The 22,364-nt window shown below is 38.1% G+C and overlaps 1 protein-coding gene across 4 annotated transcripts in view; it reads left to right on the top strand.

Annotated features, from left to right (window-relative positions):
- The window catches only part of DSTYK (dual serine/threonine and tyrosine protein kinase), a 55,803-nt gene that overhangs the window by 16,745 nt on the left and 16,694 nt on the right, over positions 1-22,364 (top strand). For 3 of the 4 annotated variants that reach the window (XM_074222476.1, XM_074222478.1, XM_074222479.1), the window contains exons 2-5: positions 7,299-7,687; positions 18,525-19,203; positions 21,140-21,372; positions 21,921-22,004. In XM_074222476.1, the coding sequence (XP_074078577.1) occupies positions 7,299-7,687; positions 18,525-19,203; positions 21,140-21,372; positions 21,921-22,004 (1,385 nt within the window). Of the gene's footprint in view, positions 1-1,475; positions 6,269-7,298; positions 7,688-18,524; positions 19,204-21,139; positions 21,373-21,920; positions 22,005-22,364 lie in introns of those variants that run through there. The other variant, XM_074222477.1, reaches the window with a different exon arrangement.

Raw genomic sequence — 22,364 nt, 5'->3', positions numbered from 1 at the left:
AGGCCAGTGTGTTTGATGCACAGGAAACCCTGGGGGAGCCTGCTTGGGATTCCGCCACCCCAACCATCAGCCCTGTTTGCTGGCCCTTACTGAGCTGGTGTGGGAAGGGAAGTGGAAAAGCCTTAGGCAAAGACAGAACTTGGGTGGTGGATGTAGAGGGCATGGAAGAGAGAGAAGGCTGGTTCTGAGTCTATGAGATACCTGCTTCTCAGTCAGGGTCAGGCTGAGCTGATGACACCTTTGCATCAGGGCCCACCTGGACCACCTGCTGCTTCATTAGCTACATGCCAGCAATCAGAGAAGGGCAAATACTTTACAAGTATTATCTCTTTTTACCTTACAAAAACCTGTGGTAAAGCTGGTGTTATTATTATCTTCATTTTTCAGATGAGGAAACCAAGTCAAACAGAGATCAAATGACTATGGGGTGGCTAGGTGGGGCAGTGGATAGAGCACAGGCCCTGGAGTCAGGAGTACCTGAGTTCAAATCTGGCTTCAGACACTTAATAATTACCTAGCTGTGTGGCCTTGGGCAAACCACTTAACCTCATTTGCCTTGCAAAAAAAACTTAAAAGAGAGAGAGAGAGAGAGAGAGAGAGAGATCAAATGACTTACCCAGCTAGTATTTGAATTCAGATCTTTCTGATTCTCGGCTCAATGCTCTAACTGTTGTGCTCCCTAGTGGTTTCTACTGGTTATTGCCCTAATGCATTGTGTTCCTGCTTAAACAACCTTGACTTATTTTGGAGACTGGTGCTTGAAGAGTGAGCTTACTCTGGTCACATGAGCAGATGCTGAACTGAGGATCTAGATCAGTCTGACCTTGAGTCAGTTACTTAAAATCTTAGTGACTTAGAGTCCTGGATGGGAAGATGTGGAAACTTAGCTTTTAGGAATTGTGAAGATAAAGATACAGTTAAGTTCTTGTTTGCTTTTCTTGGTGCCTCATTCTTTAATTTTCCTGTTTAGTGAAATTCCCTCTTTTGTTCTTTTCCTGAGACCCTGATTTTGCTGTTCTTTGTTAAGAAATTCTTTGGGTCATTCTTCTGAATTATGAGATGAGAGATAACTGAGAAATCAACATACATACACACATACATAAACATACATACATACGTTTGTTTATTTCACAGAAGTTCTCTGTGAGTTATTTCAAGATAATAGTTTCTTTCATTGTGTCCTTTGAAATGCATCTCTATTCCTCATATGTCATTTTTGGTCCTTTTATTTTGAATCTGCTACAGTAGCATAGGGGGAAATACCCAAAAGTCAACTTTAGGCCCTTATCAGTTGATTATTGCTTGAATTTTTCCTGACCTCAGATGACTCCCACAGGGTTGGGAGCTTGGGAAGAATCAGCCTCCTCCTAGATGCTAATAAAAGTTGCCCTTTGAAAGCCAACTTAAAGAGATACTTCATATATATATATGTATATATATATATATATATACATATATATATATGTGTGTGTGTGTGTGTGTGTATATAATGTATATGTACTTTCTCTTTATACATATGTTTATATATTTCTTTATATGTCTTAGTATTGTATATATGGAGAGTTAACTTGTTCTTTAGAATATCTTTTTTCCTCACAGTAGTTGTATTGATCTAAAATAGAAGATATCAGTGCAATCAGACTTTCTAATTTCAATGGGCATTGGAAAAGTTGAGGAGAAACATAGATTTTATGAGCTTAGAAACCCAATACTCACAGAAGGAGAATTGGAAAGCTTTACTGAGCTTCTACTAGAATGAGCACTGGAATGAAAACAATGAAGAAAATCTGGTTGTTTTATGTCTTTTTGCCTGGGATCACTTGGCTCCAGATAAGGTCCCTGAGGGTAGCCCTACTAGAGCAGATCTGTCAGGCAGTTTCTCTGTTTTTCTTAGGGGGCAGTTATATTGAAAGAAGTTAGAATTCAAAAAGGTAATTGTTGGAAGTGTCTCTTAAAACAAATGTTGCCTGCTCTAGGTTCAGTTCAAACTGTGGTCTATAAAAAACACTTTCTACAACTCACAATACCTTGAATTGCTTGATTAGAAGTGGGTTCTTAAAATCTAAACTTTCCAAAACTCAGGCTATCCAAACTTAGGTCTGTTTTTTTGACCTTCAAATTTGGTTCACTTTCCCTCAGAGTTCAGAGGACTTGTTTGAAAATGATAGAGGCACATTTCTTAGTAGGATTATTGCCTGTCTCAGCTGCCAGGGATTTTGTGGCTTGCCATTTTGGAGTTTGTGGTAGGAACGATATGCTGCCAGGAAGTATTAATGTCTTTCCTATTTGAAGTATTTCCTTTCCTTTCTTTTCTTTTCTTTTCTTTTCTTTTCTTTTCTTTTCTTTTCTTTTCTTTTCTTTTCTTTTCTTTTCTTTTCTTTCTTTCTTTCTTTTTTTTTTTGGCATATTAAGTCCATGAGAAACAAGACATCACAACCTCTTCCTTGGTTTGATTAATTTAGTGGGTTAGAAAATTTTAGGCCGAGGTAGTTAGTTCCCATTTAGGCCAAGGTAGCTGCATTCCATGTAGTCTGGTTGCTCTGCCCATGGTCATCACAACCTATGTTCTTAACTCTGTCCAGCATCTCATGGATTTAGACCATTGATGTTATATAGATTCATCCCTGCTATTGTAAAAAAGAACTGCCTTATTTTCAGACTTACACCAGTAACCAAATGGCAATAGATTGCCAGTTACCATGTGGAGGGAGGATGGGACTATGGTGTCTTGTTTTTGCTTTTAAGAGAAAAAATGTTAACTTGAAGCTTAATAGCTAACATTCTCTGAGAATTGATGTAAAATGCATTTTCTTCAGAAAAGTTCTATAGAGATTCCAAGTAGCATTTCGTTCCAGTGGCTTTTTGATGCCCTATTTTGGCTATTGATTCTTGGCAGTTTACTTCTGGTGCAGAAGGTCATGTTGGTCTGGTTTGAGTTGGAACTTTTCAAGTATGAAATATTCTAGACTGGGAAAAGAAGTTTTCCTTTCTGAAGCTTCCTTTGAGTTTTATGTAGAACCTGCCCAGACTCCAGGGCTACCTCCTATACAAGCCATTTTCTGAATCATCCACCTCTTAGGGATCTTCATCCCTTCACTTTTCCCCAAATGACTTTTGATCCTCATTTTGTATCTTGGATTTTCCTCAGCATAATGGAAACTGTTTGAGGGCAGGGACTATTCCATTTGTGCCTTGTTGGCTTCAGTAGAGCCCCTTGGAATGCCTGGCACATTCTTGTTGAATGCTTGTTGAATTGGATGGAATTGTGATTTCATATCTGCAGATATTGAGACCAAGGCTGTTGTTTGGAAATTAGAAATGATCTCTTATAAGAAACTCTATTTTGACCTAAAGTCCCCTAACAGACTCAATTATGACTTTCTGTGATCTGCACAACAGTAACCTGGGGAACAGCCTTCACATGTCAACTTTGCCCCTTAATACCAGGTAACTTTGGCCTGGACAATTACTTTCCTTTAGCTTTAAGTTCCTTCATCTTTATATAAATTGTAAAGCACTGTATATAATATTTGCTATTATTATAATTAGGAGAAAAATCCTAACCTGGATTTTTATCTCTGTTTTTAGTTTTTCCATGAATTCTTCTTATTCTTATTTTGCCTTCTGATCTGAGCAGTTTTCTTTTATGATTCCTTGAAATAGGACAGTTTTTTAGAAGGTCTCATGATGGTTCATAATATTCAGGAAATCCTATGAATCTTAAATTAATGCTCCTATATTCATTTACTGATGCTATTTTTGAAAGTAGATAGCTTACATTTTTTCCTTTAGTTTAATCTTTTGAATTTGTTTTAATATTTCTTTAACATTTCTCTTAACATTCCTATCTTGTTTGCTTTATTCTGTTGTTTTTTTTTTTTTTTTAGATTTTTCAAGGCAGTAGGGTTAAGTGGCTTGCCCAAGGCCACACAGCCAGGTAATTATTAAGTGACTGAGGTCAGATTTGAATTCAGGTACTCTTGACTCCAAAGCTGGTGCTCTATCCACTGCTCCACCTAGCCGCCCCCTATTCTGTTTTTCTTGAAGTCTGTTACTTGTATGAGGTCTTCAAGTTCTATTCTATGCTATTTATTGCCTTCATTTTTTTCTCAAGTCCTTTATTTTGAATGCTTATAACCAACCAGATAATAATACTGTAAATCATTTTCTTTTAAGTGACAAGACAGTCATATTTATTTTTACATTTATGAAATCTAAAAATTCACAATTTTATTACATAAAAATTAAAGGAATGAAACATAGAACTCTGGTGATAGATCAGTGTGATTTCTCTGCATATCCATCTTAATTTTTTTGAGAGCCTTTGAAGAAACCTTTATGTTTTTACAAATGTAAGGAAACTGAGACTCTCTAGTCTTCCTCTCTTTTTTAATAGGAAGAGCCTGAGGGTCATTTAGAGGTACTTGGCTGTGGGACTTGAAAGAGGCTTTTAGTTGAGCCTCTCCTGTTCTGTCACTTGGAGGGCCATGGTTCTCTGAGCAGGGGAGCTTGATGGAAAGCACTTGGGACTTGGCAGAGTTAACTGGCCCCTAAGAAAACATGCTGTTACCTTCTGGCATGCAGATGCTGTTGTATTAATTATAAAAAACTTGATTAACTTGGAAGTTCTTTAACTATCTATAAAGCAGCTGGTCCAGGTCAAAAACAGGTTTTGTTCTTCCCTCCCATTGCCAGCCTGAAGATTTTAAACTTTATTCCTGAAGGATTTTTTTAAATGAAGAAGAAGATTCCTTTATTTAATTTAGCAGCCCTTTGGTCTATAGTTATAGTGGGTCAGAAAGGAGCCTAAGTATTTTAAAATTGTAGGTAACATACCAAGTCATTCAACTTTTGACTACAGAAGCTACTAAGGAGCAACTTCCCATGCTTCTGCTTAATTTCTTATGGTCAAGAGCTTTAAGAAGAAAGATGGGAGAAACAAAGGGATTGAATTCTCAGGGAGAAAACCACTCAGTTAGCTGTGTTCTATTTATCGAGATGCCCTTTTGACTTCCTGGTGCGAATATCCTCATTGCTTATAAAACTGATAAATTTACTAATTAGAAATAAAAATGGAAGTTTCCTATATCATTGCTCTGATTCCTTAGTGTGTTTGTTCACAGTGGCTAAGTATTTCAGTATCAGGAATTGGGGTGGTAGTTTAGGCTAGATGAATAAAATGGGTGTGTCTACTGTGGTTTTGGCAGATGGGCTATGTTTTTCTGCTTTCTGCATATGCAGGCCACCGCCTCAGAGAATTTTAGACCTTTCCCTGTGGATCCTGAGCATTAGCATAGTTTTAACTGGTGTTAGTTTTTTTAACTGCTTTCTATGTTAGTACTTGCTTTTCGGCACTGGGCCACGGAATCTTAGTTTGAAAGAGACCCTGTTGACTATCAATTTCTCATTAGAAGTTTGTTTGGATGTAAGAAGCCCATCAGAGACTCTCCTTTAGAGGAGAGCCAGGTTAGAAAGATTTGGGGAATTAGGGGAGTGCTGAAAGACTAATGAGCTCCTTGGTGGCTCAGACAGAGGCTTTGGTTGTATTTAAAATTCTGCAAGTCAAATAAGGGGTCAGTATTTTTCTGTCCTTGTTTATCCTTCATTTTGAAATGAAAGATATGTTTAGGAGGCATGTCTCTTAGATTTTGTTGACTATTTGGCTGCTTCAAAGTGTGTCAGTCTCTCTCTTGCTGGGCATAAGACTATTTCAGGCCACAAGCAGGTTCTGATCCAAGGAGCTCCCATCTCCACTTGCAAAGTGAATATAAGAATAAGTACACTTGTGTTCTTTTCCTTCACACTTTGAAGGGAGAAATCTTATCTTGTCATTAGGTTTTGCCCTCCTTGCACAGAGTAGGCACTGGTAATTTTTTTTTGTCTTCCAGAGAACTTTTCTTTGCATGGGCAGCAAGCAAGTTTGATTTTCCTGTTCAAGTTATTCTTCCCTGGCCTTTTTGCTTCTACTCTTGCAGATGAATTTCCATCTTTGGAAAGCTTCCCCTGACAATGATAAGAGCAGATTTATTGAAGGGTAGTTTTTTTTTTTTTTGTGTGCTGCTCATTTTGGTGCAGACTTTTGGGAGGGAGAAGGTACTTCAGAGTTGGGCTGATTCATTTGGAATAACAACATCTTAGATGAGCCAGATGTGATATTAGTCCAGGATCACAGCATAGGCCTCCCAGATGGAGCTCCTGTGAATGAGCTGGCCAGGACTCAGTTTGGATCTAGAACCGCTCTTTTTTGTATATCTGAAGGCAACAGGAGGTTTGTGTTTTCTTGGTAGCCCTTGCCCTGACCAACCTGACTTGTGTGGCAGGAGAGGGGTAGGGACAGAAGGTGGGGGGGAAGGGAACCAACCCAGAGCTAAAGGCAGGCTTACCTGTGCTACATTCACAAAGCTGCCCCAACTTGTTTTTGTGCTTTAGGAAGTTTTTCCCCCTTACCCTTGTGGCGTTTGAACTTATTTGGGAAATAAAGCAACCATCCTCAGAAACAGTGATTATCTAGAGAGAAAAGGATGATGGAGAGGGTGTTTTGGTTTTAAAGAAAGTTGAAGAGAAAGTTCTTATCTTCTAGATTTGGTTGGATTCTATTTTGTGGATCACTGTACTCTTGTTCTCTCTCATTCAGAGTCTTACTAGCCTCGACTGAAGCAATATAATCTCATGATATTTGTATTGATTTTTAATTGGTCTCTTTCTGATTAGAGAAAGGATTAATAGTTCTTTTACTATTATATTGAGAAGTTTATTTTTTACTAAAATTTTTCCTCATTTAAATGCAGTAGGATTGTATCTTTTCATATAAATGGTGACAGTAACATAAACTTTTCAAAAATAAAGAAATTCATAAGGGATATTTTGTATCTATTGTATACATACATTGGGCTTTTCCAGTTGGATAGGTAGGTGACTTTCCCCTTGTTAGACTTGAATTATCCTTGAAGTTTGCATGTACTATCCAACTTCTGACTTCTTGAGTATCTAAATTCTGATGACTCTGTATTTGTTTATGAATTAATTTTTATGGCAAACTTCCTAGACTGTTCATCTAAAAGATGAGGAGGGTGGATTAGCTTACTGTTGCTTTACCCTGGATAGAAATCACAGATTATGCAGGAATAAAAATCTATGTAGTATTCATGGGATCTTTTTGAGAGTTATTTTAATAGGATAGGCTATTTTCCTGATGGTTTTAAGAATTGTTAAAACCCTAGTGATTTCTTGTTCAAAACCCATCCTAATGGAATCTCTGTTTCCCCCTTCCCCCTGGTTTTTTCCCTATTGACTCCTAGGGCATCTGAGCTGTATTTCCTTCCCATCTCATGAAGAAGAGTACCTCCAGTTGATGGTGAACTGCCTTCCCTGTATCTTCATCCTAGGCCAGGACTGTAATGCAAAGTGCCAGCTGCTGAACATGTTGCTGGGAGAGCGGATATTGCCCACCACCAAACAGGGCAGTGAGGACAGCTGTAAGCGTCGGCGCCTCCACTTCACTAATGGAAATCAGACTCGGGTCAGCCTGGCGCTGCCCGGCCAGTATGAACTAGTGCACAATCTGGCCTCCCACCAGGGCAAGTGGGAAACCATTCCTGAGGAGGATCTGGAGGTCCATGAGGACAGTGAGGACCCTGCCCATATCTTGGCAGAATTGGAGGTGACAATGCATCATGTTTTATTACAGGTACAAAATACACTCACTCACCTAAATACAGATCACACACACACACACACACACACACACACACACACACACACTCCTTATAAATCTTTCTTTTTTCTTTAACATTTTAAATTTGTTTTTATATCAACTTCATTTCCAAATGTATCCTCCTTCCTTCTCCTATCCAGCAAAATATACTTTGTAACAAAAAAATAAAAAAGAAAAAACCCTTGAGCAAATGTAAGCAATGTAACAGTGGAGTCTGACAGCATACCACATCTGCTTTTAGTAGATTGGAAGGTAACAGTGTTTATTTAATGCTGAAATGTATTGTGAATTCTCAAAGACAGCTGTCAGAAGTTGAGGGGAATGTGACCTTGTGAACAGAGAGGAGAGTTAAATAAGTAGGGAACCTTGCTTCAATTTCTGATTTCAGTATTGCTGCTCTGCTGGGAGATGTGAACTGCTTAGCTCTTCTATATGTATTTTCCCTGTACTATGAAATAAAGAGAACGATGTTGACCTCTTTTCTGGAAACTTTGGAAGAGCAATTGTAACCAGGGTTGTTATTTATTTATTTAGTTTTTTTAGTTTTTTCAAGACAAATGAGGTTAAGTGGCTTGCCCAAGGCCACACAGCTAGGTAGTTATTAAGTGTCTGAAGCTGGATTTGAACTCAGGTACTCCTGACTCTAGGGCCAGTGCTTTATCCACTGCACCACCTAGCTGCCCCTAGGGTTGTTATTTTTTAAAGAAATGCTATTAAATTTGTTCTTAGCAACCTCTCCAGAAAGAGAGAGATGAGAAAATGATATTGTTATAATTGTTATATAATGATAAAACTTAAGATTGGGAGCAGAAGTTTGGAAGATTTTCTTGGAACCAGACATCATTTACTCATCAAGTACATATAAATCTGACATATCCTCTTCCTTAGAAGTTGCTTAGGTCTGAGAATAGACTATATAGCTATGAGGCAAGGATAGGGCTGGCTTGATAAGAGGTGTCCTTGTAATTCAATTCAATTAAATGTGTGGTAGAATGAAACTGATCCAAATCACTGCTCACAAGGAGCTTAGACAAGTAAAATACCATGTGGAGTATGATGGGGCAGAGGAGTGAGCACTTGATTAGAGGAGGGATAGAGTCCTACAAAAGAAGAGAGATTTTGTACAAAATTGGATGAGTCCACCTGGCTTTTGAAGGAGGTACAAATCCCTATCTGCTCTAGTTTAGTCTGTAAGAGTGGCCATGTCCATTTGTGTTAATCTGTATCTATCTCTGGTATTTTAAATACTTAGACCAATGTAACAGATAAGGGATTGACTGTGATGGTTTACCAAAGTGCATATTTCTGTCAGTACAAGTGGAGCTTGTTTTTTCTTTCCCTCCAGGCTTGATCAAATCACCTGACTCTTGATCACTGTGCCTTGTCTCTTTTGCTCCATGTGGTTTGTCAACTTTTCTTTTTTAACTTTTTATCAATCATTTGCATTTATTTTCTTTCCCTTACATTAAAAGAAAAAATATCCTTATAATAAATATGCATAGTCAAACAAAACAAATTTCTGAATTAGCAGTGTCCACAAATGTATGTTTTATTTGCATTTCTACCTGTCAGGAGGTGGGGTAGCATAGTTCATCAGAATTCTTAAGTTTTTCAAACTTGCTTATCTTTATATTGTTGTTATTATATAAATTGATTTCCTCATTCAGCTCACTTCATTCACTGTCATTTTATACAAGTTGTCCAAATTTCTCTGAATTCACCCTTTTCCTTATATTTTATGGCACAGTACTGTATCATATTCCATTATATTATGTAGCAAACAACAACAATAATGATGATAGCTAGCATTTATAGAGTACTTTAAAGTTTGCATAGCACTTTGCATTTATTATTTCATTTGATCCTCTCAACACCCCCTGTGGGGTAAGTGCTGCTGTCCTATTTTTTAAAATGAGGAAATTGAGACAGAGATTAAGTGACTTGCCCAGGATCAGTAAGTGTCTGAGGGAAGATTTGAATTCACATCTTCCTGATTCCAAGTCCAACTATATGACTATATAGGTAGTGAAACTTTTTTGACCCTGCTTTGTTTTTCTCAGCTATTGATATGGAAGACACTGACATTCTAAGAGTGGATTCCCTTATTTCTTGTTTTGTCATTTTGTCAAATCAGACAATCTAAATACCTCAAATATGGGTGCATCTTTAGCACCCCCTACTCACATCCTACCATCCCCCAGGAGGAAGGATGGCTTCTAATCATTCTGGGCATGGTTCAGGTGGCAGCCTAAATTAGACCACTCCCAGGATTTCAGCCTTCTACTTGGGGCAGTTAACAGCCCTCTTGCAAATTTCTCATGGTAGTGACAGATTTTTCTTTGTTTGGCTCAAATTATATTTAGTTATATTTGGGGCAAGTCAGCTCTCAAAAGCTCCTCCAGTTGATTTGGAAAGGGTGGCAAATCAAGGAAACATTTGGTTAAAGGAAACCAATATTGAATAAGGGGAAATGGAATGTTCATTTTGAACTGTCAAATTATCAAAGCAGAACTTCTCTCCACCTTCATCCTCTCATACAATGCTCATTCTTCTAATGCCTCACTTTAAAGTCTTGATGTTGCAGTATAAAATTTATTCTAGGCTAAGTCATATGACTAATTTAAATAGTTTAACACATTTGAGTATTATGTTTGTTGATGTTTACTAAGTTTATAATACATTTTTAATAATATTTTAAAGATAGCCCCAGCTAAATTTAATTTAGCACATTTCCTGAATACCACTACATGTTTGGCACTTTAGTTAGAGAGATGAAATAACAAGCTGTTGAAATGAACCATGGGAGTTTAGGATAAACTGCCTCTAACTCTGAATGAACCCTTTAAAATCAGATGTAAAAGACTGACCAGAGAAACCTACAACATAAGAAGTAATGTTTTACTCCAGACTTGGGGCACTTAAGAAGTGCCCCAAACAACTCGAAAAAAATAGGGGCAAAAACAATGACTAATTTACTTTGGTAGGAGTTTCTTCATATTGTCTTCCCCGCATTGATGAAATCACAGGTCTGGACCAAGAAAACCTACTAAAGAAGCAACAAACAGCCAACACAAAATGCAGTTGTGCTTTTGTTTTGTTTCAACTCCATCTGCAGTTTAACTGGGACTTGTGACTGGATAGTTCTATCCCAGAAGGACATTGCCACACCAGGGGATTCAAAATCTTGGCTAGTCTTTGTTATCAGCAAATTGCAGCATTGCAGCTGGTCCTCACCTCAGATCTGCTCATGTATCAAAGACATCCTGGGGTTACTAAGGCACTTTTATACATTTGTATAATTTGTTAGCTGCCACATTTTGTCCCTTTTCTCGTTCTCTCTTCTTATATAAACAAAACAAAACAAAACAAAGCATTTTTTTCCCTCCACAGCTTTCTATCCCTTCTTCAATCCTTCTTCCTCTCCACTCTAAGCTATTTCCTATCATATGTGGCTTAAAGTTAAAACTGCCTGCATTTGAGACGTGGCTCTACCATTTGCTTGAGCAAGTCACTTACATTCTATCTGCCTCTGTTTCCTTATCTGTAAAATGTGAATGATAACTGTACTGCTACTCACAAGGTTATTTTGAGGAAAGTACTTTGAAAACTGTGAAATATGCTATATTGTGGTATTATAGTTATTATGAGAGCACAAGAGGAGTAGGACTAGAGAGTCAAAGCAGAGATTAGATTTACTTGTCTGACTTGGATTTTTTTTCAAACTGTTAGTTAGGATTCCTATGATTATTTCTGGGTCATGATTTATTATATTTTTTTGGTGGTTGTTTTTTGCAAGGCAGTTGGGGTTAAATGACTTGCCCAGAGTCACCTAGCTAGCAAGTGTCAAGTGTTTGAAGCTACTTTTGAACTTGAGTCCTTCTGACTCTAGGGCTGGTTCTCTATTTACTATACCACCTATCAGCCCCTTTTATGTTGTTTTGATGCATTTGCATTAGTGGAGCTTTTTTCCCTTCTTTTGCTACTAATCTATTTATTGGAAACTGGTGCTTTCTGATTCTTTGTCAGGCTGCCAAGAACGTAAGGTTCAAGAATATTTTAAGGTGGACTAATGTTCCTAAGCAAATATTACAAAGACCCTTATTAGCAAATTAATTTAAATTCCTGTTTACAATAAAACTTTTATCTCTATGATTATTTGAAATAAATTTTTCTCTCTTCACTTATGTCTTTTTTTTTTTAGATTTTTCAAGGCAATGGGGTTAAGTGGCTTGCACAAGGCCACACGGCTAGGTAATTATTAAGTGTCTGAGGTCAGATTTGAACCCAGGTACTCCTAACGCCAAGGCTGGTGCTCTAACCACTGTGCCACCTAGCTGCCCCCACTAATGTCTTTCAATGAAACTAATTTAGCATTTCCCAGAAGACTTTTCACAAACTAATACCTGTCAATAAGATTGGCTATACAATTGGTTATACCTTGTGGAAGAATTATAAACACAGTCTTTTATTTTTTTTTCCCTGCTAGGAAATTAGCCTCACTGTCTTATTTTGGTAACTTTTAGCCCATGCTAATTAAATAAGCCCAGGAGAGTTATACTATAAACTCTAGTTGAATAGTAAATGGGGAGTAGAGGCATCATTAAGAATGAAGTAGGCAGGGGCTGCTAGGTGGTAACAGTAGATAGAGCACTGGCTCTGGAATCAGGAGTACCTGAGTTCAAATCTAGCCTCAGACACTTAATAATTACCTAGCCGTGTGGCCTTGGGCAAGTCACTTAACTCCACTGCCCTGCAAAAAGCAAAAAGCAAAAAGCAAAAAAGAATGATGTAGGCTGTAGTGTATAAAGGGATGTTTTGTCTGGAGAAAAGATTTTTGAAAGATTATTGTACTTAGGGCTAGCATGTTGAAGTACTTCTTGATTCCAAAAAATCAAAATAGGGACATTGGGTGAAAATTACAAGGAAACAAGTTTAAACTCAATGTAAGGAAGTGTTTCCTACAATTAGGTTTATCCCAAAATGGAGTGAACTACCTCTGGAAGCAATGAGGTACTCAGTCACAGATGTTCAGGTGTAGGCTTGCTTTTAAGTATGTCACAAAAAAGGATTATGCTTTAGGTATATTTCTCACTGGTAATGGCTAAGAATCCTTCCAGTTTAGAAACTGTAGAATTCTAGAAGGTATTCCAAAGCAGGAAAAAAAAAGATTTTGGAGGAGGAATAGGGTAAGAGAAGGATAGAGCGTTAGGGCTAAGAAGTATTATTACAAGAAAAAAATGGAGAGATATGTATGGGAGAGAGGAGAAAAGAAAACTATTCGGAAAATATACTTCATATAAAGAAACCTTAACTATGAAGTAAGAGGAAAGGGGAAAAATTAGAGATCTATTGAAAAGAGATAGGGAAGTTCAAACATAGACTAAAGTATTGATTCTTAGAAAGCAGGCACCTGTCTTTTCTGTTTTTGTATTTCTTCTTCCTTCCCTCCTTTCCTCAACATATATAGATTTCTTAGTCAATCCTCTGATTAACTTGAGGGGTTATAGGATTGAGAGAGGAATAATTTTCTTGCTTCACTGCAATATGACATTTTTTTTTGTTAAATGTTATATACCACCTGAAGGAAAGAATACGTTTTCTTAACATGTGAAAAGCAAAGAGATTGAAATCCTAGTCTTCAGTTAAAGGTAATTACTCTAAAAGATTATCTGAAGAAAGATTTCAAACAATTCAAATCTTCCTGTATGTCCCCCTTTCCCCTCTTCAGCCTTTCTCTTGCTTTTACTTTTCTTTTTCTCTTTCAATACCATTCTACAACAATTCTTTTCAGTGACCAGAATCTTGGTTTGCAGTTAAGGGGATTTTTAACCTGAAGAAGTAGGGTTCTCAGGGGATTTAAGGTTCTCTTTTCTCTCTGGATGCTTCCTGCTGGCACCTCTGTATTCGGTTATTACCAATGTCTATCTGCTTGCATAATGATGTCCTTTCCTGTTCTACTGACCTGAGGACAAAGAGTGGAGTTTTATAGGCATAGACTTTGCAGTCATTATGGCCAACATAGAACTTTTACATAGATTACCTTTAAAGATGTCCTAAAAAGTCATTTTCCCCAGTGTCTCTCACTTATGGAACCTACATTCTTTGAAAAATCTCTCTTATTTTCAAACATGAAGCTTATTGACATTTTTCTTTTGCTCTTTTCTCATAATAATGAATGATTGAAGCCTTTATTAGGCATTTAAATTGAGAACGGAAGCATTGTGCTGAGTGCTGGGGATATAGATAGAAAAGTAAGAAGGTATTGTCCTTATGGAGCTGCCACTCTAATGGGAAATCATCACAAAGGAAAAGTTCCAGCTCAAAGTTAGATGGAAAGGTTCTTAGAGCAGAGCAGCAAAGGTCAGGTACTGCTGTGGATGTAGTGATTTCAGGGTGGAGAATAGTAATGCAAATAGCCACAGTCACATTTATATAGGGTTTTACAGTGAGCAGAGAGCTTCACCTGCCCTAGGGCATTGATTTTAATAACAATCCTGTGAAGGACTTGCTGTTGATATCCCCATTTTACAAATGAGGAAGCTGAACCTCACCAACTTTTAAGTTACTCACTTTAGGGTTACACATCTAGGAAATATTAGAGGCAGGATTCAAATATAACTTTTCTAGTCTCCAAGTCCAGTGTACTATGCTGCTTCATCCTTCATGGTTTACTGGATCCTATAACTCATAAAGGGTCATTTATCAGTGATGGGAAAGGGGGAGAAATGACTTGAATTTATTATCATGGGCGTCCATTATTTTTTAAGCAGCTAGCATAAAGAATACTATGTAATTCTCTGCTTTCAAAAAAGGCAGTAGAGCAGAACATACTAAAGATACGATTCTTTCAAATAACTGATATTAATAGGGTATGTCCAGCACCTTTTGATTTGGGAGTTACAAATGTATCTGCTGGCACAATAATGACTTCTTATCGTTATAAAATGTGAGTACTTATGTCCCCTTTTACTAACATTACTTGTGTCCCTCTTTCAGGGTGACTACATTGTCTTTTTCCATCACAGAGAGAGAAAAACTAATTGCTAGTTCTTTGGGCTCTTGGTTATCTTATACAAATCTTGGGGTCCTTTGGTACTTATTAGGCAAAGAAAACCCCCATTGGGAGTTTTTCATGGTAATCCTCTCAGGGAGGATTTATATAAGGAAATATATACAATTTGGGGAAGGTTTATGGGAAGAGTCAGACTGGTCAGCTACACGAGTTAGACCTTGCAAGAGCCAAAGTGGTTTTCTTTTAATGTTATTTTTTTCAATTACATGTAAAGATAGTTTTCAATATTAATCTTTTTTGTAAGATTTTGAGTTCCACATTTTTCTAGTACCCTCCTTTTCCTCGCCCCTCACTATTGCAGTGAGTAATCTGCTATAGGTTATTTATATATAGAATCATGTTTAACATAGTTCCATATTGATGATGATGACATTTATCCTTCATTCTTGAAGAAGACCATGACATTGGGGGAGGTGATGCCATAACAAGCACATGAATTGGATAACTTTCTCCTCCAGAGCCATCTGGGTTCATTGACCAGATATGACTCAGGATGACTGGAGTTGGCCATGAATGAGAGGCAATCAGGGTTAAGTGACATGTCCAAGGTCTTACAGCTAATAAGTGTCAAGTGTCTGAGGACAGATTCAAACCCCCTTCCTCCTGACTCCAAGACCAGTGTTCTTTCCACTGGGCCATATTAGTGTTCTGAAAGAAGAATCAGGACTAAAGGGGAAAAAACCCCCATAAAACAAGTTTTTAAAAAGTGAAACTGGTATTCTTTGGTCTGCATTGAGACTCCATAATTTTTTCTTTGGATGTAGATAATAGCATTTTCTATCACCCTTGTCAGTCAAAGTGTTTTTCTTAAGCTCACAGTTTGTAGATATGGGAGTGATATTTAAGTGTTAATTTAAGAGGGTAATTTATAGGAATGAAAAAGATGAATTTCCTTTTAATTAAAAATAAATAATCAGTGACCACTACTCTACTTTATACCTCTGATAGGAAGAAGGGTAGGAAGAGAATTAGGGCAGAAGGAAACTAGAAGTGAAACTGAGAGAGAAACAAGGTAAGATAAACTGTTCACAATCAAAGTTGTGTTGGGGCAACATTACTTCTACTACAGAGTTATGGCCACACACCTTCCAAAATATCCAGAACTCCAAGGCATCTGCCACCTACATATCATCAGTTACCATAATCACCCTCAGTTACAATATGTCAGGTGTCCTAGCCAGGAGAACGTATGTAAAACTGGTGCTTAAAGTAAGACATACATACAATAGTCATTTTTTCTTGTTATTAAAAATGTTCAATTTCATATTTCCCTTTTCTTTTCCTTCCCCTCAAAAAAGGTAAATTTTCAAATTCTCTGAATGACATTTGTTTTTTACAGGTAGGATTTTTCAATCCTACCAATCAAATTTATAGTTTCAGAGCAATTCCAATAACTTAAGAATTGATTTATTCATGGGATTTAGGAAGGCACATTTTAAGAACAATCTTTTTAGGAATTTTTAATGACTGTAAATCAAGATTGTTAAAATAACCTTAGGACACCCTGAAAATTCTTTTTCCTCTGACCAGACTAAGAATAAAATCTCTCACTTAGTTTTGCTTTGTTTCATAGTTTGAACAGGGTATAAACACCAATTTCAGATAAAGAGGGATCATCTGAATTGATGGAATATGAGTCAATCTACATATTGTACTTGGAAAGTGGTTTAACATAATAGTAAAGAGACTTTAAGGTCACATTCCTTTCCCATCTGGGCTATCACACAGTCTTGTACCTCTCTGGCTCCCTTCTGACTGTATTAATTATTATTTTTCACTCCCTGTCTCCTAGAGACAGCTCTGGTTTCCCCTTTTGTTTACCGCCATTGGCATGAGTCATCCCTTCATGGTGAATATTGCAGAATCACATATCCCATTCCAAACTAATTTGTATATTTGCCAAGTTTATACTAGCAGCAAGCCTTGTTTTTTGACTCTCATGATGGTCAGAAAATAAGTTAATGAAGGGACTAGTGAGTTGAGAAAGGGAATTGAATAACCTATTTCCTATACTTTTTGTTACATACAAGATGTGTTTTGGAAGGCCTTTTAAGCTATGCCAAATGTATGAGCCTGGAGTCTCCTGGGGAATTTGGAAAGTCCTCTGAACCCATTTTGTGATGAATTTTACACATGTGGGCAGTTAGTTAATTTGTTTAAAGAGTCTTTATTTGGAAAATAAAATTCCTGATTCTGGTTTACATTTACATATAGTATATTTATATCTTAAGAGAAGTCTGTAGAAACCTAGAAATTTGGCTTTTTCTTTTTTTTAACAGGATTTTTCTTTTTAAAAGTCATCTATCTCCCTTCCCTCACCTCCATGTTTATCCTGGAATATATCCCAATTCAACTCCTACATGGAAATTCATTTGGATTGTAAACTTAGAGGTTTTTTTTTTCCCTAGAGCATTTATGCATTTGCTCATGCTTACTGTCATTTGAATTTCTCTTACTAAAGTGAATTAGGCACTATGATATATGACTAGGGGGTTGAAAATGGGATTTCACTAAACAGAAGGGAAGGGTGTTAAATGAGTCTTCTAAACACAATAGTTACAATCCATTTGATGGTGCAGATGGGCCAGCCAATCTCCTCTTGGAATGGCATCTTTGGGTGGAGAGTAGGTGGATTTGTGCAGTTTGGCCTTAGATTCCAAACACTAAGATTGCTAGAGCATTTCAGCATAAGGGAGCTTAGTGAAAATGGTCAGATGAATAAAATCACCAATTTGAGAACTGAAATAAATTTACTTAGAGCACCTTTGTGGTGAACAGGAGGCTGAGACCTTTAAGGTTTGTGTGGAATGAAAAAGATTAAAAAACTCCAAAGAACCTGCTACATGTAAATAAGAATGAGCAAAAGCAATAGTCTGGCATATCTTCATCCTTGTTGCTAGTTTAGAAAAGAAGCACAAACTCAGGAAGAGAGTAGAGACCTGTTTAGGGAGTAGGAGAATAGGAGACTGAGTATTTTAAAAGCCTCTCAAACTATTTACTGCCCAAATAAAGTAAGGAAGGGATACATTATCTCTCTGAAAGAGAGTGAATATCTTTGGACATCCACTTTTATTTGAAGTCCAGCTATCTGATAACTGTTAGGAACATAAAATACACAAGTCTGCAAACCTTAGAAACCTTATGAACATATAGTTAATGCTCTAGAGCTGGAACTTGTCCTAGGCCAAGGGCATTGAAAGAATCCCAGGGACTTCAGTCACCTATGAAGAAGACAGGAACACTGATGGCAGATGCTTTGAGTTGCTAGCAAGAGGAAAAGAACCTGGAGCTACTCAAGATAGTCCTTGAAATTCATAGAAGTCCTATTCATCTTTCGCTTGGCGTCTCAAAGTCATCTCAGAGTCAAAATGGAGAGTTGGGTTGAAGCAGCTGAAGTTTGAGCAATTTGCCTGAGTTTTAACTCTTCTACCAGCTTAGTTTATTCTTCATCCTGTCCTTTGTGCAGTCTTTCCTTCTTTCTTCAAACCTCATTTAGCAGCCAAGGGCATTATTAAATAGACAGGGGGAATTAGAGATGAATTGCTCTCCCAGCCTAAAATGACTGAAGGGGCCTCCTCCATTTCATCTTAACTATTTATGAATGGATACTTATATATGCTAGGAAAATGAGGTGGAAAACTGACAGAACATCCATTTAGGACAGCCAGATTCTGGCTTCAGTTTAAGAGCACAATTAGGAGTAGAGTGGTGTTGATCTGGTTCCCTTTTACTTTCCAGGAAGTAGACATTGTGGTTGTGCCGTGCCGTGGATTTCAGTCCCCAGTGGATACTCTAGGTGAATTAGTGAATGGTGTCCTGCCTGTTGTGATCTTTGCCATCAACAAGGATGAACTCTCAGAAGGAGATGAAGAAGAACTGAGAGATATCCGGGAACGGTTTTCTCTACCTATATTCTTTTTCAAGGTGCCAAAGCTGGGTTCTGAACTGATTTCCCCTAAATCTTCTCCCAAAAAAAGAATGGAGACTGAAAGATCATCACTTCACCGACAACTAATTGATCTGAACTATATGAATGACAGTCACCATAACTGTGGGACTCCTGGCCTAAATGTCAAAGCTCAGAGCATGGTGGTGGAACAGAGTGATAAGCTGAGACAATTGAACACATTCACTCACCAGGTGCTACAGACGCACCTTGTAGATGCAGCTACGGTTCTGAATGTGGTGCACTGCCGCTGCCTGGATATCTTTATCAACCAGGCCTTTGACATGCAGCGGGATCTGCAGATCACTCCAAAGCGGCTCGAGTACACTCGAAAGAAGGAAAATGAGTTGTATGAATCACTGATGAACATTGCTAACCGCAAACAGGAGGAGATGAAGGACATGATCGTGGAGACTCTCAATATCATGAAAGAAGAACTTCTGGAAGATGCTGCCAATATGGAGTTCAAAGGTCTGTTTCTGAGTAATTGCTAGGGAACTCTGGAGGAGTCTAGCCATACCAGATCTTCTGACCCTTTTCTTGGAATTGTAGAAACTGAGTATATAAATTTGTAGAGCTAAAAGGGCTCATTAGATTAGTATTTTCTTCCCTTTATTCTCAGGGATCTTGCATTAAATAATTTAGCAAGTTGAAAATGTCTGCCTCCTGAAAGATCTTTACAGAAAGTTCCACTACTATGTGTAGTCAGACATTTATCTGGATATTGGGAAATTCTTCTTAACATCTAGTCTTAATTTGTAGTATAAGCCTGTTTTTCACTTGTTTTGCCAGTCCCTAATGAAAATGGAGGACAGCTGTTCACTATTCTCCATATAATAATCCTTCATGTACTTGAATATTGTTATTAATTCTCTTCTCAGCTTTCTCTAATATATCCCAGGCTTTCTTATTCTTCCTGCTTTTTAACTTTTAGCTTCTTGCTTTATTAGGGTCTACCTAATTTTTTTTTTTTAGGTTTTTGCAAGGCAAATGGGGTTAAATGGCTTGCCCAAGGCCACACAGCTAGGTAATTATTAAGTGTCTGAGACCGGATTTGAACCCAGGTACTCCTGACTCCAGGGCCAGTGCTTTATCCGCTGCGCCACCTAGCTGCCCCAGTCTACCTAATTTCTACCCTAAATGTTGTCCTAGACCAGCAGTTCAGATTTTATTTCTTTTCCCACTCCTTTTGAATATTAATAAAAATGGATGAAAATTTCAGATTAGTGGGGTTGTTAAATCTGTTAGTTATATTGGCTATTAAGTTGTAGTCTACAAACAACACAGACTCTGTTTAACCCTAATTAAAGAAGAATGACACAAAATTCCACTTCATAAAATCATTTTAATGAAGTAAATTCTTCCTATTATTCCCTATATTCTAGTTGGAATTTTTTGTTATAAAGTAAGCTATTTGGGGGGCAGCTAGGTAGTGCAGTAGATAGAGCACTGGTCCTGGAGGACCTGTGTTCAAATCTGGCCTCAGACACTTAATAATTACCTAGCTGTGTGTCCTTGGGCAAGTCACTTAATCCCATTGCCTTGCCAAAAAAAATACAAGAAAAAATGTTTGTAAAGTGATTTGCAAACCTTACAACACTGTGTAAGTGCCAATTGCTTTTATTTATTATTTATTATCATTATTATTAATCTGTGACCACAGATCACATATACCCTAAACTCTAACTAGATGCCTTGCCAATATGTCCTGTTGTTAATAATCAATGTACCCCCCCCCCAAAGGAATGATTTATAGGGGGAATTTGTTAAGGCAGTGTGGATAGTTCAGTTTAGTCTTTCACCTCTAGAGGGGAAATAGTTTCATTTGCAATATTTACCAATAATGGGTTAGTGATACTTTTTATATATGTGAAGGATATAAATATATATATATATACATATATATATATTTATATGTGGAGGATGGTGTATTATTCTGTATTTGTTATACAGAGACACCACACCTAGACTTATGGAAGTTAGCAGGTTAGTTTTCCTATAAAACTTTTTAAAGACAAGTAAAGGGGTGACTCTCCTGAATTACCTCATGGAGGAAGTGCTGAGGAGTACTTGGGAGTGTAGGAAGGAGGACCAAGGTGATGAATAGTAGTGTTCTAAATATTGAGCCCCTTTTTTATCAATATCCTGTCTCCTTTATGCCTTCTATAGAAAGAGTGTTGAGATGTGGCCCAGGAGGAAGGTAGGTGACATCCCTAATGTCACAGCTTCTAGTCATAGTAATAATCTTCCTGCTTTATGCATAACATTGTTCCATTTACCACCCAGTTGTTCCTGGAGCCACTGTCAGTGTATATTCTGTTGACGTAGGTGGCCCTTCTCTTCACTGTGCTCTTCCCCCTCCCCTCCCTCCCATCTGCTGATTAGCTCCCATCCTTATCTCCCATAGATGTTATCATCCCTGAGAATGGGGAACCGCTGGGCACCCGAGAGATCAAATGCTGTATCCGCCAGATTCAGGAACTCATCATCTCCCAGCTTAACCAGGCTGTGGCTAATAAGCTGATCAGCTCTGTGGACTATCTGCGTGAGAGTTTTGTGGGAACCCTGGAACGGTGTCTGCAGAGCCTGGAAAAGTCCCAAGATGTTTCAGTCCACATCACTAGTAACTATCTCAAACAGGTACCTAAAGAAATGATTTCTTGGGGGGGGGGGGTTGCAGGGCAATAGGGATTAAGTGACTTGCCCAAGGCCACACAGCTAAGTAAATATTTAAGTGTCTGAGACTGGATTTGAACTCAGGTCCTCCTGATTCCAGGGCCAGTGCTTTATTCCCCGTGCCACCTAGTTACCCCTCATAAAGGAATGATTTTTAAAAAGAAATCTTGTTGACAAATGAAACAGCATTCACACCTAACTCCCAGACTTAGAGCTACAAGTTTTCCCTCTACCCAAGCCAAACACCTCTAACAGAAGTGTCATTTCCCCCCATCCATCTGTCTGCCGCCTGGGGGGGGGGGAAGTGTTTATAAGCTTTAAAATGTCAGAAAGGTAGAGAAGGGGAAGAGGAAAGAAGCCCTGGGACTGTCAAACTCTGGGAATTATCTTGGAGCAAACCAGCAGGGACCTTGCTCTTGTTACCTTGAGTCTGGGACCCACTTTTGAAACCAGTATTTTGATTTTCTTTTCTGAAACAGACACTGGTGAATTGGTGATCTGTTCTCTTTCAGATTTTAAATGCTGCCTATCATGTTGAAGTTACATTTCACTCAGGGTCAACAGTAACCAGGATGCTGTGGGAGCAGATCAAACAGGTACTTGGACTGACTGGAGCCCAGGAGCATAGGCTTAAAAATTGAACTAACGGGTTGTGGAGGTCAAAACTCCTCACAGAGAGGAAAGTGAGCTGCCCAAGTTCACAGGTGGTGACTGGTAGAGCTAGGGTAAAGTGAAAGTCATTTTACTCCAAGCCCAGCTCCTTGTTTAGTCATTTCAGTTGTGTCTAACTCTTCAAGATCCCGTTTGGGTTTTCTTAGCAAAGGTAGTAGAGGGATTTGCCATTTCCTTTTCCATCTCCTTTTATAAATGGCACTGAGGCAGACAGGGTGAAGTGACTGGCCTAGGGTCACACAGTTAGCAGGTGTTGGAGGGCTGATTTGAACTTGGGGAGAGGA

Source organism: Macrotis lagotis, chromosome 2, assembly GCF_037893015.1.
Source record: "Macrotis lagotis isolate mMagLag1 chromosome 2, bilby.v1.9.chrom.fasta, whole genome shotgun sequence".
Classification (NCBI taxonomy): Eukaryota; Metazoa; Chordata; class Mammalia; order Peramelemorphia; family Peramelidae; genus Macrotis; species Macrotis lagotis.
This window is presented reverse-complemented; position numbering and strand designations above follow the sequence as displayed.